Source organism: Lethenteron reissneri, chromosome 58, assembly GCF_015708825.2.
Source record: "Lethenteron reissneri isolate LAM-NWPU_2019-01 chromosome 58, ASM1570882v1, whole genome shotgun sequence".
Classification (NCBI taxonomy): Eukaryota; Metazoa; Chordata; class Hyperoartia; order Petromyzontiformes; family Petromyzontidae; genus Lethenteron; species Lethenteron reissneri.
Genome location: NC_083836.1, coordinates 1,216,032 through 1,241,495, shown reverse-complemented (window position 1 = coordinate 1,241,495; position 25,464 = coordinate 1,216,032). Strand labels below are relative to the sequence as shown.

The 25,464-nt window shown below is 54.5% G+C and overlaps 2 protein-coding genes across 7 annotated transcripts in view; one reads left to right on the top strand and one right to left on the bottom strand.

The window, feature by feature from the left end:
• Nucleotides 1-350: 350 nt before the first annotated feature.
• Nucleotides 351-19,966, top strand: TRPC1 (transient receptor potential cation channel subfamily C member 1). 4 transcript variants are annotated; one of them, XM_061575317.1, is made up of 14 exons: nt 351-647; nt 2,805-2,950; nt 4,413-4,567; nt 5,818-5,919; nt 6,437-6,639; nt 6,758-6,889; nt 7,147-7,342; nt 8,590-8,926; nt 9,189-9,328; nt 13,221-13,364; nt 14,002-14,171; nt 15,377-15,578; nt 16,570-16,767; nt 17,328-19,966. In XM_061575317.1, exons 2-14 carry the CDS (start codon nt 2,824-2,826, stop codon nt 17,553-17,555), a joined length of 2,334 nt encoding a protein of 777 aa, XP_061431301.1. In that variant the 5' UTR covers nt 351-647; nt 2,805-2,823; the 3' UTR covers nt 17,556-19,966. The 4 variants fall into 4 exon arrangements, with proteins under 4 accessions (XP_061431301.1, XP_061431300.1, XP_061431299.1 ...); XM_061575316.1 differs by having other exon boundaries at nt 351-746; nt 16,573-16,767; XM_061575315.1 differs by having other exon boundaries at nt 351-746.
• The window catches only part of LOC133357403 (procollagen C-endopeptidase enhancer 2-like), a 29,503-nt gene continuing 23,983 nt past the window's right edge, over nt 19,945-25,464 (bottom strand). For all 3 annotated transcript variants that reach the window (XM_061575320.1, XM_061575321.1, XM_061575319.1), the window contains exons 7-9: nt 24,568-24,657; nt 23,148-23,315; nt 19,945-22,396 (exon numbers count right to left, since the gene is read on the bottom strand). In XM_061575320.1, the coding sequence (XP_061431304.1) occupies nt 22,263-22,396; nt 23,148-23,315; nt 24,568-24,657 (392 nt within the window). In that variant the 3' untranslated portion in view covers nt 19,945-22,262. The remainder of the gene's footprint in view (nt 22,397-23,147; nt 23,316-24,567; nt 24,658-25,464) is intronic.

Sequence of the window (25,464 nt, the reverse complement as noted above, 5' to 3'; positions counted from 1 at the left end):
AACTCTTGTTTATTTAGTCTCGTCTCGAGCAGACACGTCAGGGATACGAGGCTGAGCTACCAGAGACCTGATCAGCATTGGGTTGTGTTGAATGCGTCACGGCACGTGAGGGTTGAGAGATTTTTTTTCTACACCATGACGCTCTGTACGCTGTCTCGTGTTTCCCTGGAGAGGGAGTAGTGAGTGGTTTAGATCACAAACGTTCAATATATTATTATAATGCAAACACGTATGCGTGCTTATGACGTGGTGTGCTTTCCATGGGCTATTGCGTTTCCCACGCGGCATAGCAAGGGGACTCGTTGTGGGAGGTAACTCAGCACCACCGCGCCGTGGACAGCGCCGCGGCGAGCCGAGCGCTGTCCGCACTGCGCGCTCCGCTCGCTTGGAGGCGCTGCTGCTACTGCTGCTGCCGATGTGACGGTGCGAGCGAGTAGGCCCCTTGCTCGCGTTTCTCTCTCTCTGTGTGTGCTTACCTCTCTTGTTGATTTGGGGGATTTTTGGTCGTTCCGCGGTGGCGCCGCTGCCGACACGGAGCGCCACGGAGCTCTAGGAGAGCTCCCCTATCAGCCAAGGGCGACCTCCAGCCCGCATGCCCAGGCAGCGGGCCCGGGAGCCGCCGTGTTTATTGCTGGACGCGAGCTGAGGTACACAGGCCGGCCGAGCTGCGCGGTGCGGGCTGCTGCACGCCATCGACGTTGTTATTGTCACGCAGCGCGGATGTCACGCGGAGCCGCGACACGGCTGTGGGTCGTAACGCCCGGAAGCCCTTCTTCGTGTTAAATCCGCGCTGGATCAACACCTTCACACGCTGTGATGCCACATGGGGATTGATGTTGTTTTGATCATAATTAACCGCGATGGTCATTGCGGGTTGGTGAAGGGAGGGGAGTCGAGGTCACAGGGACCGGTTCCGACATCGCTGGCCACTTGAGGTTAGCCGTGGCCGACAATCCAGATCGGGCTGGCGTGGGTTCACAGTCGCTGCGCGTTCACCACTGCGCCACCCACCCAAGAGTTGATTTGCCAATGCTGTTCACATCATGTACGGTGGCATCGGTGGTCAGCTGGCTGATGCCGATGCGCCTGGCAGCACGTGACAACACGTCCTGTACTCGTCATCAAAACACATGGAAGGCAACGTAACCACCAGCGCTGGCGACTGGGTCTCTGCGGCGAATTCTGGCACCTAAGATTGTGTTCGTGGCCGAAACGTCTTGCCAATGTCAGCACCCACTCAATGCTCCCGCGCTGTGAGATGCGAGCTCGTCACGGCGGCATTAGCAGTACGTATAAACAACCGTGGGCCGTCCTTAAACAAACCTTCATCAACTGTGCCGGGGTTTTACTCCGGTCTGGACGTGGGTTTCAGTATTCAGCGCTGCTGTACCGTCGCGTTTGGAGGATATAAACTGGTTTCTTGCAACCGATTTGACTCAACATCGCAACTGGAGTGCGAGATCGTCGATGTCGTGATGGTCGGCACTCTGAATCGATTTGAAATATCGCGTTAATTTGATTCTACGGCTGGTTTATTGCCGCGCCGACCACCGTGTGCCCTGCGTGTGTACACACAGCGTTGCGCTGTATACGTGTGTGTGGCTGTGCCCAGTTTGTCCACTCCACGTTACGCGGCGGGGTTCGACTGAGCCCACGCGGTCCAGAGGAGGAACGGCGCAGGTCGAGACGGCTCGAAATGCCCCAACAACACCAACAATATAAACACCAACAACAACACCAACAACAATCCCAACAACACCAACACCAACAACACCAACAACACCAACAACAACACCAACAACACCAACACCAACACCACCAACACCACCAACAACACCAACAACACCAACAACATCAACAACACCAACAACACCAACACCAACAACACCAACAACAACACCAACAACACCAACAACAACACCACCAACAACACCAACAACATCAACACCACCAACAACAACATCCACACCAACAACACTAACACCAACAACACCAACAACACCACCATCAACAACAACACCAACACCAACACCACCAACAACAACACCAACAACAGCAACACCTCCTCGTGTGCGGGAAGCCGCTCATGCGGCAGCTGGTGGATGTGGTATGGAGCGGTGGCGCAGCGGCTAGCGCGCTACGCTGCGCTACGAAACCCGGGGACCCGAGTTCGATTTCCCGCTCACGGCCAACACCGGTGACGATTATCTGAACCGGTCCTGGGTCTCCCCTAGGTCGACTCTGCCTCAAATGAGTGCCTCACGTGATGGGTAAACATCGCCACTAGGGAGACAAAGGTGACCGGGCGTGGTGCTGGACACCCACCCCCTCACGTGCCGTGCCGGCCTTCATAGGTGCTCATTAACGGCACTTGCCCCAAACGTCTGTTAAGGCTATACGGGGGAGCTTTCTCTTTGGTGGTTTTAGTGGGGTCCATGCCCATGGTAGTGGTTGAGTTGGTGGTTGTAGTGGGGTCTATGACGATGATGATTGTGGTTGAGTTGGTGGTGGTTATCGTGGTGTCCATGGTGATGGTGGTTGAGTTGGTGGTGGTTGTAGTGGTGTCCATGGCGATGATGATGGTGGTTGAGTTGGTGGTGGATGTCGTGGTGTCCATGGCGATGATGGTGGTGGTTGAGTTGGTGGTGGTTGTGGTGGTGTCCATGGCGATGATGATGGTGGTTGAGTTGGTGGTGGTTGTCGTGGTGTCCATGCCGATGGTGGTGGTTGAGTTGGTGGTGGTTGTCGTGGTGTCCATGGCAATGATGGTAGTGGTTGATGCGCACGGTGATGCTCGTGGCCAGGGCCGGCGGCGGTGCGGGGATGGCCGGGCTTTACCAGAGCCGGGACGAGCCGGGCTCCGACAAGTTTCTAAACCTCAAGGACATGCGCGAGGTCAAGGAGGACACCACCATCGACGAGAAGATCTTCCTGCTCGCCTGCGAGAAAGGTGCTTTGCTCTCACACAGGAACGATGCGCAGCTGCGGCCCCGCACCAATCCGCCGCTGGGTGAACGCCTCCCAACGCGCCGTGTTTGGGGAAGACTCAAGAGCGCGCGCCGTTTCACCAAACTTGGCCACCCCGACCGGCGCGGGTGCGGGACCGCTCGCCGCTCGCGGTAGCCCTGGCCGGGAATCAGAAGTCGCGTCCGCCGGGTTGACAGCTCAACGCCACTCGGTGGCATCGTGAACAGGTTGTGCCTGTCCGCTACACTGGCAGGATCTGTGGCTTTCAAAGGCTCATCGGGAATATATTTTTTTATTTGGTTTGGGTTTTCAAAAATTGGTTCTTTCGGTAAAGTCACGTCGTTAGAAATAAAATAAAAACAAATCACGACGTTTTTGAAACAAAAAAAAATCTTGCTGTGGTTTTTCCACCTGATGATGATTGCTTGTGCTGCAATCGAAACGTGATTTGTTTTTATTTTATTTCTAACTACGTGACTTTACCGAAAGAACCAAAGAGTATGGATTCCTGCAGTCACGAAAGCTTCAAATCAAAATAGAGGTTACCCCACTGTGCTTTCAATGTCCCACTGTTCTTTCGACTTGAATCGTTTCCCTTTCCGCTGATCAGCCCCACGGCAAAGGGCTTTACCTACCTATGTTGGAGATTGATTGCAATCTCCAACATCCTTCGAGGATCTATCGATCGTTACAACGTCTCCAGATTATGAAGCCTATCTGTGCAGATCGTTCACGTTATATATGTCCGGTGAATAATTCATCAAAATTAAATTAAGTGAGAAAGCATATGAGCGAGTTGGATCTTCTGGAGTCATTGGTGACTGGCAAGTGTTTGTAATCCTGGGGAATACATAAACAATGGAGTGTAAAAATCCATTGTTCCTCTCTATTTATCCACGAGGGTAATGAAAGCCACCCAATTAGCTAATTATTGTAAAAAAAATTACGAAGAAAATATTCACTGAGTTCTGATGTTTGGTCAATCCCACCGTTGAGAGTTTCTCTTCATGCGGGAAAAAAACCGGAGAACTCGCAGCACCGCACTGCATGGCAGGGGTGACGATCAGCACCGCCATCAAGATCTCCTGCCCGTCCTGGTCATGCTTAGTGTATTCAGCAACAGCAGCAGCTGTGCTCAGTAAGTGAGTAAGGACACCTCCACGTGGCCTAGAGCAGGATGAGAGCATCAGACCATGCAGTGTGGTGGTCACATGGCACGCGCTTGGTAGCGGTTGTCCATTCCTGCTGTTTGCGAGCACCACGCTCTGTTTGCGAGCAGCAGCAGCGCCCTGCCACGTGCAGTTTGCGAGCAACAGCAGCACACCGCCACGCGCTCTTTAACCCCGTCATGCGCTGGATGAGCTCCCGCTGCGACCGCGGCCTCCTTGCGTGACCCGCGAGGCTGACTCCGCCGCCGCGGCCGCCGCTGTGCGTGCTGCCCCCAGGCGACTACTACATGGTGCGGCGGCTGCTGGAGGAGCGGGGCCGCTCGGGCCTCAACGTGGACTGCCTGGACGTACTGGGCCGCAGCGCCGTGAACATCTCCATCGAGAACGAGAACCTGGACGTGCTCGTGCTGCTACTGCAGCACTCGTGCCAGGTGCGGCCACACTCAGGGTGACGGCGACGATTCGGACCCGCGGCAATCGAGCCTCCCTTCCCCCAACACCTACCCCGATTCAACTTATACTTGTTGATTGATTCGACCAGGTAAGGCCCACTGAGGTAGGTATATAGCTCGTTTTTAGAAGCCTGGCCACAAATGCACCTCTGATTAAACAAAAAAAAAATCGATTTTTTATTTTACCAGGTAAGGCCCACTGAGCTATCTAGCTCTTCTTCAGAAGCGACCTGGCCACAAGGGATAGCAGCTCAACGAAGTGGCTTATTAATGCGTGGACATGTATAGCAGCCAAATACTCTAAAAGCGCGATGTCGATTCTAACTGTGAAGGGGAAAACCGGAAGACCCGGATAAAAATCCAAACGACCTCCTGTATACTCGGCGAGCGAATTAACATCGTGTCACCGCGGCGCCCCAACACCTGCACGTGTCCCTTCTTGTCCGCTCGTCGGCGACGTCGAGGACTTCATGGATTGCTGCCGCGTGTCTCTTGCCCTGGGCACTCTCCCTCCTCGTCCCTTCGAGATCTCCTGCGCTACCGCCGTCTCTCCATCCGGCTCCTCGCTCCTCCTCCCGCTCGCGTTCCCGCTTCCCGCGGTGATCCTCGTCGTCGTAAAACGATGAATGGATGACGACGATGGCGGTCCACTCGCACGTTCGGTGCTCACGACAACTCTTATAGCGTGCGTTGAGGGCGCTGCGGTAGGGGTCACCGTCGGGAGAAGGGCAGCAGGAGTAACGAGAGGAAACAATTGGGGATGGTGCAGGTGATTCGTGATTCACCACTCAGAGCGCCTTGCATAACACGCAGAGATGTAGGTACCGTACGTTGAAGTTCTTTCGCACCGTACGGAGCCAACCGCGATAATCGGAGGTGCGGGGCGAAGGACAACAAACTAAACACTAAAAGCACTTCTGAAGAAATAAGTTTTCAATCTCGATGATGGTTTCAAAGTGCAGAGCTCCGGTGGCTTCCGAATATCGGAAGGAAGAAAGGGCGTTCGAAGGTGGCCACAGAAGCGCATCTGAAACAGCAGCAGCAGCAGGGAAGTCAATCGCAGCCCTGTGCAAAGCGACGAATTATCGAGTCGCGAGCGGGCGAATTCACCCCGCCACCAGAGACACACGGGTGGGGGGGTGAGGGTGAGGGTGCAGTCCGGTCCGACTTTAAGTCATGGCCGCCAATGCTGACCACGAGCTCTCGCGCCCTGTGTCGACGGCGAGCAGGCCAACGACGCCCTGCTCGTGGCCATCGACGCCGGTGTGGTGGGGGCCGTGGACATTCTGCTCAACCACCGGCCGCGCCGCGCCTCCAAGCCGACCATCGAGGTGAGCCCCTCCACCCACCAACCCCTCCACCCACCCGCCCCTCAACGTGCGTTCAGAGCATTTGGCTGCCATGAATGTCCACGTGATGGTGATAAGCTATTGCATTGGGCTATCATTTGTGGCCCTGGTCGCTTCCGAAAAAGAGCTATGTGGCTCAATGGGCCTTACCTGGTTAAATACAAATAATGTATGTAATGTACAGTAATATATTGAGGGTGGAGTTGCATACCTGGCAACCCATACTATTTGCCCCGTATTTTTGTACAGGGAAATTGAGTTTTCAGGTCCATACGGCATACAGCCGTTTCAATACGGGCAAAAAAAACCCCGTGTCTATTTGTTTGTGTCCTTGTGATGGGACTTTGTCGGATAAACGTTGAGATTTATAAGGCCAATAAGGTCTGAGCTGGGTCTGCAATAAGGTAGTGCACTGATAAGGGGTTGACAGGCGTGGAGTTGATCCCGCGACGCCCGTCTCCCCCCCTTCCGCCACGCGATGGCGCCACTCGCCACACAGAAGCTCATGCAGAAGATGCAGAACCCCGAGTACTCGACCAGCATGGACGTGGCGCCCGTCATCCTGGCCGCGCACCGCGACAACTACGAGATCCTCACCGTGCTGCTCAAGCAGGACATCTCGCTGCCGAGGCCGCACGCCGTCGGCTGCGAGTGCTGCATCTGCCAGGCCAAGAACCGCAAGGACAGCCTGCGACACTCCCGGTGAAATATTTTTTCGCCGCTTGCGTAAAAACGCCGGTGCCCGTCGCGTTCTTTGCCGAGGATTCAGTCCGGCTGACTACCCGCATCCCAACCCCCCCCCCACCCCCCTCGATCGCAGGTTCCGTCTGGACATTTACCGAGCGCTTGCCAGCCCCGCGCTCATCATGCTCACCGAGGAGGACCCCGTTCTGCGCGCCTTCGAGCTCAGCGTGGACCTCAAGGAGCTCAGCCTCGTCGAGGTCGAGTTCAGGTCAGCCCAGCGCGGGGTGGGACGCGGCGCGGAGTGCGAGAGTAAAGGGCCTAGGGGTGAGGATTGAGAAGCACGTGGCTCAGCATAGTCGAGGCTGGATCACAGGACACGTGCGCGCGCGTAGCCACCGCGGCCGGGCAACAGCCCCCGTTGTTTTCATCGCGGGTTGGACCTCTTACGTCCGAGCCGTGAGCATTGGGAAATCCTCGGGGCGAAGCAGCGCGGAGCCGGCTGAGCGGGAACGTGGCTGTGCCCAGGAACGACTACGAGCAGCTGGCGCAGCAGTGCAAGAGCTTCGCCAAGGACCTGCTGGCGCAGGCGCGCAACTCCCGCGAGCTGGAGGCCATCCTGAACCACACTGCCAGCGACGAGCCCGTGGACAAGCGCGGCCTCTTGGAGGAGCGCATGAACCTGAGCCGCCTCAAGCTGGCCATCAAGTACGACCAGAAGGAGGTACGCACGTACGCACGCACGGATGGGCGTGTGTACGCTGAACTTCTTTCGCGCCGTACGTAGCCAACCGCGCTGGTCGGAGGAGCAGGAGGAAGGACAACAAACTAAACAACAAAAAGTAGTTCTAAAGAAATAATTGCTTTCCATCCAGATTTAAAAGTTGCATAGCTCCAGTTGCTTCTTAATATCGGAAGGAAGAGCGTTCCAGACGGCGCATCTTAAAGCGCCCCATGTGGCGATCTTCATTGTTCGATGTCCCAGCCGATGACCGGAGTTTGCGTGATGGTTTATGCTCCTTGACAAGATGAGCAAGGTACCGTGGTTCATTTGTGGCGAGAGCGCTTTGTGTGTCACGAGTGTGATGACCTCATGTATTAGTTCGGCAACCCGGAAGCCAATGCAGCTCCGCGAGCACCAAACGAACGCCGTCGGGGTACAGAGGATGCCAGAGTGGTCTCGTTTATTCAGGTTACAAGTTGATTTTGATTGACCCAGGTGAGAACGCGAGAGACCAGGAGAGGAGTTCTCATTTGCACGACCGATATGGAGGAGGAACCACAGGCAAACGCATGCGGACGCGACAGTTGAATTTGTTTGGGGCGCGTCAGGCGGCGAAGGGTCTTAACGACACAAACTCGATTTAAAGCTTTCGTGACTGCAGGGATTCATCTTCTTGGTTCTTTCGTAAAGTCACGTAGAAGGGAAGTAATAAAATAATAAAAATAAAACATAATAAAATAATTCTCAGGTGAGGACGGCTGCTTGCGTTGTGGCCGAAACGTCGTGAGAATTATTTTATTATGTTTTATTTTTATTATTTTATTACTTCCCTTCTACGTGACTTTACTGAAGGAACCAAGAAGACACAAACTCGCTTAGCTGTTTCCACCGGAGGCCTCGCGCGAAGAGCGATCGCGAATCATCTCGCCCCCCCCCCCCCCATCAATGCGGAACGCTCCCACCGCTGGCTCAGGGCCGTCAACAGATGAGGACCACCTCGACGTCCACTCGCCCCGACTGTCCTCCAACAATCTTGTCGTTCATCTTCTTGGTTCTTTCGGTAAAGTCACCGAGGACGGCTGCTTGCGTTGTAGCCGAAACGTCGTGAGAATTATTTTATTGTGTTTTATTTTTTATTATTTTATTATTTCCCTTCTACGTGACTTTACCGAAAGAACCACGAAATAGAAATCTTGTTGTTGTTGTCGTTTGTCTGCAACTCGCTTGGGCCCTGGGCCGCCCGACAGTTCGTGTCGCAGTCCAACTGCCAGCAGTTCCTCAACACGGTGTGGTACGGCGAGGTGTCGGGGTACCGGCGCCGGCACGCCGTGGCCAAGGGCCTCACCGTGCTGGCGCTCGGCCTCGCCTGGCCGGGCCTGGCCCTCGCCTACCTGCTGGGGCCGCGCTCCCGGCTGGGCCGCGTAGCGCACGCCCCCTTCACCAAGTTCGTGGCGCACGGGGCGTCGTACTTCACCTTCCTGCTGCTGCTCAACCACTACTCGCTGGTGTACAACGAGGACAAGAAGAACACGATGGGACCCGCGCTGGAGCTGGTCGACTACCTCATCATCATGTGGATGGCCGGTGGGTGCGGGCTCCGCGCGGCGTCTCCGTGCGCAGTCCTCGTCGTTGTCGCGGCAACAAGCCTGGCGACGAGTGTCGTCGTCGTCGTTATCACGGTGATGCCACTCGGGTGCCAAATGTCACCTGCTGATTGTGTCACTATCTCGTGCATTCCCCCCCCCCCTCCCACGTGCCCTGCGCTGCCGCCCTCGTCCCGGCCCCGGCGTCTTCCTCCGTTGACCCTCGGCCCGCGGTGTGGGGGGGGGGGGGGGTCGACGCGCAGGGCTGCTGTGGGCCGACGTGAAGAAGCTCTGGTACGAGAGTCTGGACGACTTCATGGCCGAGTCGCGGAACCAACTCAGCTTCGTCATGAACTCGCTCTACGTGGCGACGTTCACCCTCAAGGTGGTCGCCAACTGCAAGGTGAGCGCGGTGGCGCTGCGCCGTGGTAATAATAATGATGATGTACAATTACGAAGCACGTTTCACCCAGAGGTCGCAAGCCGCCGCACAGAGCTAAAAGCAATTCAGTAAATAACGAAACGCAATTCTAAAGCCGAATATCAGCACGCAGGCTCGTGATTTAGCCACATTCAGAGCACGTCTCCCCGCACCCCTCCCACCTCCCCACCCCCGCACCCCCACCCACCGCCTCCCCCCCCGCAGTCTCCCACCCACCCTTGTGCCCCCCTCACCCACACCCCCATGCCGACCCACCCCCGCACTCCCACCACCCCACACCCCCCACCCACCCCGCACCCCCCCACTCCCGCGCCCCCCCCCCCGCACAGTTCCCCACCCACCCTCGTGCCCCCTCACCCAACCCCAACCCTCGCGCCCCCCACCCACCCCCGCCCCCCCCCCGCCGGCGGGGCTGAGAGCTATAAATCCCTCCCGTGGCCGGCCGTGTGAGCTGGCAGCCAAATGACGGAATGCGCGCGGCGAGGCCGCGTTGTGTTTGGTGCGCACTCGGCGGATTAAAAAGACTGGGGGCCGCCGTCGACGCGAAAGAGCCACGGGGTGGGGGTGGGGGGTGGGGGGGGCCATTGCGCCCCGCGTGGAAAGTCTGACCAGGTCTTCCGCTGGCTACGTTGCGGTTCGAAGAAAGTTCAACGTACGGCAGGGACGGCGGGCCGCCCAACGGTGATGTCATTCCGCAACAACGCCGCTCGCTCTCTGGAACAAGAGGAACATTTTATTTTTTTACCCGGTCGGGAACAAAACGAATTCACCCTTGACGATGACGCTGCTGGATGAAGGCCTGCCAATGCTGTGCGGGTCATGGGGAGGGTGGCCCATTGTGGTGGGATTTGGCCATACTTCACCGATCTGGTCAGGACAGCTGAGCGATGTGGGGGGCACAGAAGTGGTTCAGCTATCGCTCGCCACTGACGTTAGCCGGGACCAGGAATGGAACTCGGGTCTCCGGGGTTCGTTGCGCAGTGAGTTAACCGCTGCGCTGTCGCTGCTGCTGCCCATAGGTTCAGGCGCTAGTGTAATATATATATATAAATAACCCTTCCTTCAGATTAGTGTACAAAATGCACAGCATAAAAAAAACATTAATTGCCCAAACATCCCGAAGTAAAACTCCCTCGAATAAACCTCTCGAGCCGAAGTGAACCCTTCCTGGTGACACAAGTATTGCTCTGCACGCTATCGATGGGCAGGCAGCCTCTCCTTCGCTAAACCGTCTATCGCTTACGCATCCCAGCAGCCCCCACGATCTTCGGGGTGATTTGAAGCCAAGACAAGCAAATCTCTGGAGCGGCTTCGACACACAGTGAGTCAGGCTCGCTGGAATCAATGCTGGTGACCTGCCAGTTTTGTGATCAGCAAGGGCCCTCTCTTGAACACGTACTGTGTGAAGGAGGCGGGTTTGCCCTCTTATCTTGCTACGAATTATTCTCCACAACGGCGATAACGATTACTTTGCGTAGCTTACCGTAATTAATCGATGGCGATATAACTTTAACCGGCGTGTGCGTTTAATTTCGCCGTTCCGTGCTTCAAATGCAGTTTTCACCAAGGACATCCGATGCAGTGGCGTTCCCGTGTGCCTGTTGGCTTTGCCAGTGCCTAGGAACGGAAACAGCTCTACGCTCCTGAGTGTCACACGGAGTCAAACGCAAGCCCACGCTGCAGCCGAAGATGCGATTCCACCACCACGCACGCTGCACGTGGCAAAACAAAGACAAAGATCCCCCGTATAGCCTTAACAGACTGTAGGGGCAAGTGCTGTTAGCGAGCACCTACGAAGGCCAGAATGGCAAACGAGGGGGGTAGGTGGCCAGCACCACGCCCGGCCGCCTTTGTCTCCCTAGTGGCGATGCTTACACACCGCACCAGGTACTCATTTGAGGCTGAGTCGACCTAGGGGAGGCCCAGAACCGGTTCAGATAATCGTCACTGGTGTTTGCCGTGAGCGGGAATCGAACCCGGGTCGCCAGGTTGGTAGCGCAGCGCGCTAACCGCTACACTGCCGCTCCCCACACGTATACCCACACACATACACACACACATACACACACACATACACACAAACACATACACACACACACACACACGAGGGTTTTAAACATCACAAACGCCACGCGTGGCACCAGCTGGAGAGGGCCGAGACTGGCACATTCAATAAAATCTGTCAATACCGAGAAAAAAAAGCCCCATCATTAGTGAGTAATAGCGCCGGCCCGCAAAAGTTTAGAGTTTCAAACACTCAACGGAACACGTTAAACAGCGCACGGCCTGTCGGCTGCTCGCATTCACTAAAATTCACTTTGACGGTGACCCTGGGCAAGAGGACCACAATGCACTTCTTCAGGATCTGCTGATGGTTGTTGCATTATGCGCAGGGAAGGCTGTGTGCTTTTTGCACCTCTCTCTGTTTGTATTTCTTGTTTAAATAAAACTGGGACCTTTTTTTAATTTAGGACAAACATAGAGCAGCTTCAAGCATGGTCTAGCCTCGACATATTGGCGGTGCACCGGTGCAGCATAACAACACACCGGCCCCATAACACAGTCCGGCGATGTCGCTGTTGACCTTGAGCGAGCTGCAGGACTCTCCGTCAGAAGTTGCACTTAGATTCCGCAGCTACTTTCCCAATTCGAACGCGTGACACCATGAGTCACGATCTTTTGATGGTCACCGTCCGCCAAGAAATTATTGCGGCAACGAATCGAGGAACGGTGGCGAGCAAGTCCAGGGTACGAGGAGTCAAATGTTGCCGTTGGAACATGGAGCAGGCAATTGTCACCAGGCGAGGTGCTGCTATACGGCAACACGCCCCGAAGCTTCGTGTTCAGCCGCACGTATAAACGTTCCGTCTTCCGACTGCTTAGACATCACGAAACTGATTTTGATGCACCACCACCACCCCGCGAGATTTTATGACCGGGGAAAATAATGATTGCGAAAAATTTGCTGATTTTTTTTTATACGGTACACCACCACCGGTGTACCACCAATACGTTCGTTTGTTGAACAATGTTGGTCAGCATAAAATTATACTTCTCAGGCTCAGTGAGATTGCACCGGCGTGCGCAACACCAATACGTATTAGACAGCTGGCCAAAGCGAACACGCGCCAAACGATCGCTGTCCCACTCTCAAGCTCAACGCTTTTTATTTTGCAGGGCTTGGGAAGCCTGGAGCGTCTTGCACAATTTCTATCTATTTCGTTATTGTGCAAAATGTGGTAGAAACTTTTCAGGCGGAGGCCATAACCGTGATGGATGACGCGGCCGTCTGTCTGATAAGTCAGCAGCAGCAGCAGTGATGTCATCAGTCGCGGTTTGCCTAAAAACCTGGACGCGCCAAAGTAAATTCAAGACCTTTCCCTGGCTGACGAGGCGATTGAACAGCCAGAAGAAGATGCCTGCTGGCTGGAAACGAAATTAACTTTTGGAATTCCCATTTCCCGTTGTTTTTGTGGAGGGATCCCTTCGCGTGCATAGCACCGCCGTGACGTATGGCATGCCATCGTTTATGGGGATTTTTTTCCTTCTCCAGTAACGCACTAAGCCACTTGCATGCGGTATGTAAGTATGCTGAACTTCTTTCGAACCGCAAATCGGAGGTGCGGCGAGATGGGGGAGCCTCGAATGTTGATACGGCGAGCGATGAGACTCGTACGGTCAGAGTCCGTACACCTCCCGCCACGTGCGTATCTAAGCATGCTTAATAAAGCATGGGGCCGTGTAGCTTGCTCGCGTCTCTTGGCAAACGTTGGATGTTGTTGTCGTTGTGGAGGGCACACGAACCTGCGCGTGGTGACCCGCAGCCCGCGCGTCTCCCCGCCCCGTCCCGCAGTTCCACGCCATCGCCGAGCGCAAGGACTGGGACGCCTTCCACCCCACGCTCGTGGCCGAGGGGCTGTTCGCGTTCGCCAACGTCTTCAGCTACCTGCGGCTCTTCTTCATGTACACCACCAGCTCCATGCTGGGGCCCCTGCAGGTACCCTACCACCGCCAGCGAAAAGATTGTTTGAATTAGAATAATTTTTAAAATGTAACGCACCGCCGCCGCACGGTATTCGCTCGATCTCGTGGGGAGAGGATGACTCAGGCGCGATGAGGAACCACGGACAGGCGTGAAGGCAGCAGCCAGACGGTGAGCTCGCGCGACCGACAGTTTCCCAAGCTCTTCAGTCCTCTATGTATGACGGTGTTTACATGTGGGTGGAAACCGGAGCACCCGGAGAAAACCCACGCGTGCGAGGGGGAAACACTCGATTCCACAAATGTGGATGTATTCCCACTTGTTTAGTGTAGGGTATGGCTCCTCCTCGAAGCCTACACACAGGAAGGGAGTTTAGCAACATCCGTGCGGTGACCCACCAACCCTAGCTGCTGCCTCCACAGCGCCGGGTTACAGGCAGCCACACATGTGGCCAACCACAAATAATTACACAAGCCAGTCACGTGTTGATCGGATTCCTCACCCCCATGCAGCTTCATTCTATTCACGACCGAATTCCACGGAAAAATCTTAAGGAGCCTCATCGGTCACAAATGGGGTCGACGCTTTGGCACGCGCGGGCAGACGTCTTCGTTTTCACGTGACAGTCTTGTCGTGGCCGCGTCGGCCGCAGATCTCGATGGGGCGCATGCTGCGCGACTTCGTCAAGTTCCTGGGCATGTACCTGCTGGTGCTCGTCTCGTTCGCCGTGGGCCTCACCCAGCTCTACGCCAAGTTCCCCGACGAGGGCGCCGACTGCCCGGGCATCTTCTGCGAGCGGCAGAGCAACGACACCTTTCACTCGTGAGCCCTCGCTCGCACGCACGCATGCTACAACTATTTAAACTATTTTTTATTTTGACCAGGTAAGGCCTTCAGTGCTGGGTCACAGGCCGCATGCACAGCCATCACCACCCCGGCCATCTCAAAGCCAAAATTCGAATCCCACGCCGCGATAAACACGAACCCCAGACCCAACACTGACCTCACCACGGACATTGTAACTCCACGCTGAGCCCACTCGTGTGCTTGACCACAACACAGACACCGTCTGGGTATTACAACGATAAACTATTGTTTATTTTTATTAGGTAAGGCCCACTGAGCCTACATAGATTTTTTTCAGAAGCGACCTGGCCACAAATAACAGCTCAACGAAAGGGGCTTATCAACACGTGGACAATATAGCAGTAGCCAAATACTCTAAACGCGTGATGTCGATTCTAAATGTGGAGGGAAAAGCCGGAGGACCCGGAGAGAAATTCACACGACCACGGGGAGAAGATGAAAACTGGTGTCAGGGTCGGGATCTAACCCACGACCTCCTGTACACAAGGCGAGGTAGTTAACATCTCATCACCACGGTGCCCCAAATGATAGCACTGACTGCCACAAATACCGCTGAGCTGCATTGAGTCAGCCACTAGCCACTGCCTTGTAAGCCGTGGTGAGTCCACCACCCCCCACAGCCCCTGTGTAAACGAAGGCTTGCGGGGTGATGCGTTACGACAGCGATAATGATGACGCTGCTGCTGTCGTTGGCGCTGGGTCCCAGTTGGTTCGCCACACGTTTCGTACGTGCGCATGCATGTACCGTGCGTTGAACTTCTTTCGCACCATACGTAGCTATCCGTGGCTAATCTAAGGTGCGGGGGAAGGACAAACTAAGCACAAACAGCAGTTCAATCGAGATGATGATTTAAAAACGCGTAGTTCCAGTGACTTCCTAATATCGGAAGAGCGTTCCAGACGGCCGCAGAAGCGCATCTGAACGCTGCTGGGAAGAGACCTATACTCATGTATGTTGAACTTCTTTCGCACCGTACGTAGCCAATCGTGATAATCGGAGGTATGGAGGGGTAAGGAGAACAAACAGACGTCCGCAGAAGCGCATCTGAAAGCGCTCGATGCGGCGACCGTCTTTGTGCGATGGCCAACCAATTTCCCTGACCCGACCTCTCCCGCGCTTCCTTCACGCCCCGGTGACGCTCCGCACGTTGTCGCCGCAGGTTCCTGGGCGCGTGCTCGGCGCTCTTCTGGTACGTGTTCTCGCTGGCGCACGTGGCGCTGTTCGTGACGCGCGTCTCCACGGCCGACGAGCTGCAGTCGTTCGTGGGGGCGCTCATCGTGGGCACCTACAACGTCGTGGTGGTCATCGTCCTCGCCAAGCTGCTCGTCGCCGTGCTGCACAACAGCTTCCAGCTGATCGCTGTGAGTGCTCGCGGGGCGACGCGAACGCCACGACGAGTCGAAGGCGGCGGCACCGTCGACGGCGTCGGTGACGCGAACGCGACGTCGGCACCGTGACGAAGGCGGCGATGCCGGGGGTGGTTTTCCACCAGGGGTGGAGAACCTTGACCTTGCTGAGGGTTGAGTCGCACTTTAAACACCGAGTCCCCACGCGACCCGGTGTTGAACTTGGACCACCGGCTCGAGCCGCGACCACAGCGCGTGGCCTGGATGTGACGCTAAAACCAGACGCGCGGTTATTTGTTGCCAGAATCAAAACTTTCCTTCGCCCCCGCCCCCTCCCCCGACACGAGTGTCCAATTAGCGTGGCGAAGTTGCTCGCAGCGATGGGCGGCTGTTTCAAAGCTGTCAGTTTCGTGTGCAGTGCCGCTTCCTCGCCGTCGTCAGATGACGAACGCTTTTGTAAATCTCGCCGAGAGCGGTGCGCCCTTGTGCGTGCCGGGGATCGGCCGCGGGAGAGAGATTTAAATGAATAAATAGTGAGTCGGCCATGGCCTTATAAGCCAGCGGCGGTGAGTCTCCCAAAAAATGCCTTCGAGCGGCCTTTAATGCCTCACCTGTTAGGGGTCCACTCTCAGAATGTTGGTCCTATGTGTGTATGTTGAACTTCTTTTGCACCGTACATAGAGTCAAACAGATATATATATTTTAAACCTGAAATTCACGCGAATGAAGTGCAGCACCGAATGCGATTCGGTTTGTTGTTGTTTTGCGCAGATACCGATCACCAGATTCAAACCGTCGCACTCACTGGGAGCCCAGTTTAGTCACGGGCGGCTTGGATCCAAAAGCCGAGGATCTCAACGGCGTCAGCTCAGCGTCCTGACCTCCGATCCACCGCGCCGTCTCACGCTCGCACGCCTCTGTCCGAACGTGTGCTGCATTACCCCCCCCCCCTTCAAGCGAGCGTCCTCGCCCGCTAATTCCGCCGCCGCCATCCCTCGCCCCTAAGCAGGACCACGAGGACAAGGAGTGGAAGTTCGCCCGGGCAAAGCTGTGGCTCAGCTACTTTGACGACAAGTGCACGCTGCCGCCCCCGTTCAACCTGCTGCCGCACCCCAAGACGGTGTGCTACGCGCTGGGCGGCCTGCGCAAGCTCGTGCTGTCGCACACCGCCAGCGGCAGGGCCAAGCGCGAGAGCAGCGTCCGCGTGAGTCTCCCCAGGGGGCGTGGGGGGGGCGAGGAGCTCCGTGATTCGGCTTCGGCTAAGGCACCCTGGGGGTACGCGGGAGACATCTCTAGGGGGTACGTGAGGCACGTCGCTAGGGGGTGCGTGTGACTTCACTAGGGGGTACGTGTGACGTCGCTAGGGGGTACACGGGAGACATCTCTAGGGGGTACGTGAGGCACGTCGCTAGGGGGTACGTGTGACTTCACTAGGGGGTACGTGTGACGTCACTAGGGGGTACCTGTGACGTCACTAGGGGGTACGTGAGACACGTCACTAGGGGGTACGTGAGACACGTCGCTAGGGGGTACGTGTGACGTCACTAGGGGGTACGTGAGACACTTTGCGTACTGTCGATGGTCATGCGTGGTTACACTGTATCTATCGTGCTGTATTGTTTGCGTGACCATGGGTCTCCGCTCGGCGAGGCTTTGTGGTTCATTCCACGTAGAAATTCGTGGCGAAATCGGCTCACGAGCGAGCGCGAAAGACGGACCGTCGAGCGGCGTTCACGCTGTGGTCATTTTGTCGCCCCCCCCCAGGAGTGGCGCAGCGTGCGTGCGCGCCGTGCCGCCAGCTACCAGAAGGTGATGTGCTGCCTGGTCCACCGCTACCTCATGGCGGCGCGGCGCCGCCGGCACACGTCGGAGCAGGCCACGGTGGAGAGCCTGAGCGAGCTGCGTCAGGACCTGGGCAAGTTCCGCAACGAGATGCGCGACCTGCTGGGCTTCCGCACCGCCAAGTACGCCACCTACCACACCCGCAACTAGGCGGCCGCTCTGCCCCGTCGCTCGCGAACTACATTAGCTCAAGTAACTACGAAAGAAATATTTTAAAAAATATTTCACGTTTGTCGAACGAAGCGGAACAACGTGAACGTCCGGAACGATCCCCAAATCCGAGACCCAACACATCGCACCTGCTGACTTTTGGCGGTTCCGTCTCCTCCTCGGTGACGCCGGTGGTGCAACCATCAACCGCACCATCAGAACATCATCACCGGGCCGATGCGCACCACGTCTCTTTCATGAATGGGACATTAAGACGCGAGCCACAGTCGTCCAATTGTCCCGTAAAAAAAGTCCCGTAAAAAAAAAATCTACATTCTACGATTACAGTGGTTCCCTGGTTGAACGTTTTCTCACATCTCACGTTGGATTTGGATCGGTGTTCCCTGAAGAGAAGAGATATCGAGGTTTCACTTTCGCCGGCGCATTCTATGCTCCGGTGAATCTCCAGCGCTTGTTGATTGAGAGCTTGTACTCAACTAGCGGCGCGTCCGGTCCGGTCTGTCGCGCTACTCGTGGCCGCCGACGATTCCTCCAGGCCATCGATGATTCCGTGTGGCCGTCAATAATTCCGCGTGGCTGACTATCGATGATTCTGGATGCCTGTCGATGATTCAGCGTGGCGGTGGATAATTACGAGTGGTTGTCGATGATTCCGCGTGACTGACTGTCGATGATTCTAAATGGCCGTCGATGATTCCACGTGGCCGTCGATGATTCCGTGTGGCCGTCGATGATTGCTGGCGCAGCGTGAGTGTCCAAAGCGTGCAGGTGAACCGTGCGATGCCCCCTCTTGGACTCCTCTCCTCAAATTTATTTACATGATTCGTGGTGGCACATCTCAGTACGATACATACGATACATTGTCAATGCCCTGTGCCGTGCCCATACTGTGCTTTGTGTAATTTGATGTCGTGATTATCAGCATTAATCAATATCATTTTAGAAATAAAACTTGAGGGTAACAGAAAAAAAAAACCGACGGTGTCGGAGTCTCTTCGTCTGCCTCCCAGAGGCTGAGTGTTGCTGGGAGAACTGTGTTTGTCAGTCCCGTGGGTTGGCACGCGGTGCTTGACTCACCGGTAACCACCTGCAGAACAACTTACATTGTGTACGTTGATTGACTCTGAATAACCCAACTAATGATAGCTACCCATTGTAATTGATATGACTAGATTAACCCGCCCCCCCCCCCCCCCCCGCCCTGGTCTTCGCATCTGCTTGGCTCACAGTGACGACATCACACTTATCCCCACCTCTAATCAAGACCGAACCAGGAGGAGGATTTCTCCACGACTCTGGCTCTCGCCTGATGATGCTGGTGGTGGTTGTTGTTGCTGTTGTAATTACCTTGCGAAACGTGACGGTACTCGAATTGTAAATGTTGTAGTGGGTTTTACCCTCCAGCACACAACCGGGAAGTGCTGAACTAGTAACTAATCGGCACGTTTCGTTTACGTGACAAACCTTATGAATCAGCCTGTGTGTTGGTGGCTGGATTAACTACGCATTTATATTTACGACATCTGACCCAAGAAGAAAAAAAACTATTGTGTAGAACAACTTACGCCTTTTGCCTCCTGACAAATTATCATCTGTTGTTCATGTACGTGTCGCAACGCGTTCTTCGGGAGCTATCGGTGCCAGGGTCGAGGGCCCACAGCTGGCCACCACGAGACGGCTTCAGGAGAGAGATGGAGAGAGAGTTCGTGTCGGTTTTGCTCTTCCTGCTCTTTCGTCGAAGCACAGAACTACAGTGGTTTAAATATTTGGTGCATAATTTGGGGTTTTCTTGGCCACAATCGCACTACTGTGGCTTGTCTTAAATGTATCTCTATGGGTCTCTGATTCTCTATTATCTGTGTATCTCGATGTATATCTATGGGTCTGTATGTCTCGATGGGTCTCTATGGGCCTCTATGACTCTGTGGGCCTCTATGAGTCTCTATGTATCTCCACGAGTCTCTATGCATCTCTATGCGTGTAGATTATTTTGGCCGCCGCCATACATTTCCGCATGATGATGGCAAGCCACGAAGTTGAGCAGATATCATTTGTGGCCGGGTCGCTTCTGGTCAAAGATAAAGTTGACTTTTAGTCGGTGTGTCTCCATGGGTTTACAAGACGGTCTATAGCTTGGGTTGCATGGCCACAGTTACACGACTGCGGCTCGTGCCTTGAATGTTCCACTCTTGAAGGAGATGTGGTGCGCATCGGCCTGACGGTGATGTTCTGATGATGTGCTTGATGGTTCCACCACCGGCGTCTTCGAGGAGGAATGTGAGAGCCAGGAGGTGCGATGTTTTGGGTGTATCCTGGACGTTCGCGTTGTTCCGCTTTGTTCAACAAATGACACCTTAAGACGGAAAAATAAAATGTGTTTTTTCTCAGTTAACATTTTTATTTTCATTTCATCTTATACAGTGCAACAACCGAGTTTCAAAAGAAAAACGTCGGTAAAGTGAAGTGCGCCATTCACAGATAAACCTTCGTCGATGGTGGAAATGTGAGTCGCGGCTTTGAGTTCTTCTTGAGCGCTTTCAACACGAGGCACTCGGCGCTCCTCTGCCGTATCGACAGCGGAGTGCAACGCTCCTTGAAAATACCCAACGTGGCATTGTGCTGCACAAACTTTCACCTTCCCCACTCGTTTAATCGCTTCCAAGCTAGTGTGGTGATTTACGTGAGTATAATAACAACAACATTGTCTATACCACGTCTCGTAAAACCGCCACTGGCATCCTATTACACTGCAAATTTGTAGAAGAAGAAAAAAAACGAGCGACAAATTACCGAGTTGGATTAGCGAGCGCAACATTGGCCCCTACTGGCAGAATAATTCCCACTTTGCAGGCCAGCTCTGAGAATGCCACTGTTGTATTACACAAAGGCAAGTGCTGTGAGCGAGCCCTGACAAAGGCCGGTACGGCGCACGAGGGGGGCGGGTGGCCAGCACGACGCCCGGCCGCATTCGTCTCCCCACGAGCGTCCACGGTTATCGGCCCCCAGCCACGGATTCCTGCGAAGCCTCAACGCGCTTTCCCCCGTGGTCGGAATCGGCTCGAACGCGCCCCTCCGGTCGCGTGGGAGGGAGCCAGAGGTCGCAAACGGGTTTTGGTTCCTTACCGGTACCTGTACCCGGCCACACCAGGGTCGAAAACGGGTACCCGATTGCGACCTCTGGGATGAAGCCATGTTGCAGGCGCGGGTGGGTTGATTCTAGGAACTTGAATTGTGAGAAGAGACAAGACGTTGGGAAATGAGTGACAAACGGTGACTCACCAGTGACTCACGGCCTACCCGTACCCGTACCTGGCCGCACCAGGGTCGCAAACGGCTACCCGTACCCGGCCGGGTACGGGTAGCCGGGTATCGGGTAGGGTACGGGTATCGGGTACCCGGTTACGACCTAGGAACAGTGTCCCCCCCCCACCCCACACCGTGCATTTTAAGCGCAACTCTCTCTCCTGCTGCAGCCGCGGCCGTCAGCCAGGGCTCCAGCGAGGCCCCGGCATGCGCCGCTCCACGCCGGCTGGCCCAGGACATGGCAGCACGGGAAGTGGGGCTCTGCGGCGTCCGTGTTGGCCGGGCTGCTGAGAGTCACCGCTCCTCGTTGGGGTTGACTGCGGGCACCCGGCTTTTCTCTCTCGCACGCTGAACGCTCCGCTAACAGGAATTAGTCAACCATCTCGAAATGGTCCCTTCCTGATTACAGCAGTGAGACCCCAGTCAGGTTTTCCCGGACAATGAAGATTTTATATTTTTATAAGAATGTTGACTTAAAGCTTTCGTGACTGCAGGAATTCATATTCTTTGGGTCTTTCGGTAAAGTCACGTAGATAGGTTCAATAAAAATAACAAAAAACTACGACGTTTCGATCGCAACACAAGCGGTTGTCATCAGGAAAAGGGGGGTTAGTTTCTAAAGGCAATTGGTAACATCTGTGTGGTCTGTCTGATTCAAAGGCTGGGGTCACGAAGGCCTTCTCGAGTGGAGGCTCAACTCCCTCATGCTGCCTGCCACCGGACATCCGAAACGCTCCGAGTGTCTCTCCACTCTGTGGTCTGCGCGAGGTGCACCGACTCAGACCCGCCTTCCCATAACGTCTAAAAGTAAAAAATAAAAACCGTCCCTTTGATTTTAATTTATTTATTTACCACTTAACTTTCATATGCTCTTCGTTGCGCGCGGTTACAATTTACCGGTGGCCTTAGCCGCCGAAGGCGTGATGGGTCTCTTTTATCATTCCAGTTGCTGCTCCGTGCCCCCTGTTACCGTTCCCGTTCCGCTGTGATGTCCACTCTGATGCCTACTTCATTGAGGGGCGATATTGCCACGTTAAATAAACAGATTGATTGATTGAACGCAACATCAAGTTTCGGTGTATCAAGAGGTGTGGGGGAAAGGGAGGAGAGATGGGCGGCGGGGGGGGCAGCTGCCCCCCATCACCTTGCCCCCTTGGATCTGCCGCTGCAATGAATTGTGGGCCGCGCGCAAGCAAGCGCACGCTGTGAGGTGGGGCGGGGGGGATGCTGCTTGAACCGGCAGCGGCTTGAGATTTCCCCAACGTCGGCCGGACGTCCACCCGTCACAGCGACGCGAGCCCCCCGCCGCCACGGGGGGGGGGGGGGGGTCAAGGGGCGCGGGGGCAGGAGCGGTGAGACCTCGACCCTCGCAGGCCGACGCGCTCAGCATTTCCTCCTGGCGTGGAGGCGCGCGAGCGTGCGCTGCAGCTTGGCGGAGTAGGGCAGCGCGAGGCCGTGCGGGGAGAGGGTGCCGACGCGGTCCGGCCCCACCTTGCCCATGAAGACGTAGCTCATCCCTGGGGGAGCGGGGGGGGGGGCACAGTGGCGGTGGCAGCGGCTGAGTGACGGCGCTGCGTCTCGGGGGGGTCGGACGCGGAGCGCCCACGAGCTGGGTCGCCCTGCCCGCGCCCAGGCACCCTCTCAGATCACGGGGGGGCTAAGCGTGGTCGACGCCGGCTCGTGCTTGAGATGGGCGACCAGCAGGGCTTGCCAGGTGTTGTAGTAGCGGAGCTGCGCGGCGTCGACAAGATCTGGCAGTGCCGAGCATCGCGGATGTCGGTTTATTTGCCAGGCGCTCCCCATGTCTCCAAGCCCAACAATTATCACCGGCCAAACATCCTAGTGCAGGCTCCTCTTGGATAGAATCTCGAGGCTCGGTGAGGGTTTCATGGGTAAATAATGGTATTATCATTATTATTATTCGTTACGTTATTCAATGTTCTCGTGCAATGCAATTAATGCGAGCAGTGCCTCTCCTGCACCGCAATGGCGGTCAGACGCTACTCACGCATCCCGGCCAATGCTCGTAGGGGCAGTCACGATGAGGGATGGTTATTCACTCACAAACGACGTCCCGATTTAAAGCTTTCGTGACTGCAGGGATTCATCTTCTTGGTTCTTTCGGTAAAAAGTCACGTGACTTTACCGAATGAACCAAGAAGATGAAACGACGTCCCATCCAGCGGACGGAATTATCGTAACGTGCTTGCGGTTACGGGTGGGTGAGTGGGAGCACATGGGCGTGAGCAGAGGGGGCGGGCCACCTACCCTGACGCACGAGCGGGCACGTGTGGCAGGCGACGCGCAGCTTGGCCGTGGTGCGCTCCGCAGCCCGCGCCAGTTGCAGCCGCCCGGAGCGCAGCGCCCGGAGCACGTCGACGGCGAGCACGGAGCCCTTGGCGTAGCGCCGCAGGTTCACCACCCTGCCCACGAGCACTGCAGCGAGCACGCACGCTGTCACTCCACCACCGCTGCTGTTGTGGAGTGACTCATGCAGCCAGCTATGGCTGCAGGGTTTTGGTAGTACATGTTGTTTATGCCGTTTATTGTGAAAATTCCGTCACAGTTCCTATGACCACTGTTTCATTGCTTTCATGGCTTTATTTTGGTGATTTCGAAAAGTGTATTGGTTTATTTTATTATATACGATTATTTTATTAATTTATTTTATTTACTTTTAATTTTTATATTTTTTTACCTACGTGACTTTACCGAAAAAACCTAAGAATATTAGCCATGTTTGCTTGTTGTAGTACAGAGTTAGACTGATGGCCTTAATCTAAGTTGTCTTGTGGTTGTTGTTGTTGTTGTTTGACTTGCATCCCACTGGGATTTTTGCACACAGCGTTGGTGTACGGTGATTTTTTTCTGCAATATTTTGCTGTCTTTTCTTGGATTTTCTGTTTGCACTTAGTCACATATTCACTTTAAGATGTTTTTTGTTCATGTTTTTTGTTTGTTGCGGTTGCACCCGATTCAAGAGCCGAATGGCTCACAGGGCTACTCCTAATACATGAACTTGAACTTGAACCACCGCGGTCTTCCTCCAGCTTGGGGTCCTTCCTGCGAGCTGCTGATGTCTGGCCGCGTCCCCACCGGTCAATTTGCCCTGCCAGCTTTGAAATTCGCATTGCCCCGGGGGGCACTCCGTGCGTCGGCGGGAAAGTTGCCGGACGTTTGCGTGGGGTAAGGGGTGACTGGGGGCGCGTGTGGGGCGCCGCGGTGGCTAGGAGATGTTAACTCCCTCGCCTGGTATGCAGGGGGTCGTGGGTTCGATCCCGACCCTGACGCCTGCTGCTGTATATTTGAAGTTTGCGTGTCTCTCTCTCCCCGTGGTCGCGTGGATTTTTCTCTGGGTCCTTTGGTTTTCCCCTCCACATTTAGAATTAACATCACGCATTTAGAGTAACTGGCTGCTTTACATTTCCACATGATGATAAGCCACTTGGTTGAGCTATCATTTGTGGTCCGGTTGCTTCTGAACTATATAGCTCAGTGGGCCTCACCTGGTAAAGTAAAAAATAGTTTCGCTTAAAAATGGTGAAATAGTTTTAGTTTTAATGTTGAGGTACCATGGCCACAGGGTTATAAAGATCGATGCCAATTCCCAGAGTGAATACGACACAAAGTGAATACTGCACGGAGTGAATACTGCAGTCAGCGATGGTAATAATGGAAAATACTTTACCGAAATCGTTAGCGCAGAAGTTGCTCTCAAGCGTTCCACGGCGCAAACACTTTTTCCGGCAGGGGGAAGAACGCGGATTTACTGAAGAAACTGAAAATTGGGGGAAATATAACCACACATACACACAGTTTCAGTTTCATTTATTTGGAATAACCCTGTGAGCCATTCGGCTCTTGATTCGGGTGAAACCGCAACAAACAATACAATTACAAGATACATTTAAAATTGACTGTACGCAAATTGAAACATCCCCTACAAAAACAATGAAATCTTCCAGAAAAGACACCATTTGTTTATGCTGCGTACAAAAATGTGCAAAAAAATCCATTTTGATGTTAGGTCACAATAACAATCATAATACAATATAGATTAACATTTTTAGTCTAACTCTTTACTACATCAAAAAATCGGGCTAAACTAAACCTTTCTAGAAATTACTAAAATAATACTAGAAACACAATGTAACAGTGATCATAAGAAATGTGGTTGAAAGTTTACAATAGCGACATACACAACGTATATTACTAAACCTAGCATCCTTTGCTAGCTGAATGAGTCAATCCATAATAGTAGGTGTAACAACAGTAGTAGCAGCACACTATAATCAACATACATGATAATTTCTAGCATTGGTCATCTAAAGCTATAGATTTTATTTAAGACCACTGGATAGCAGTGGCAGCAAGGGCTGTACGACTCCTCTAGAGCAGTTTTGAGTGATGGTCTTGTAGGTAGTGATCCAATTAACCACAGACGTTTCAGTCACACAAACCACAGGTGCATGCTCGGTATGGCCATTAACTGTTCCCCCTTATATGTCTGTATTCACGTTGAACTTCTATTGCACCGTACATAGCCAACCGTGCTAATCGGAGGTTAATCTGCACCCATAAGAGT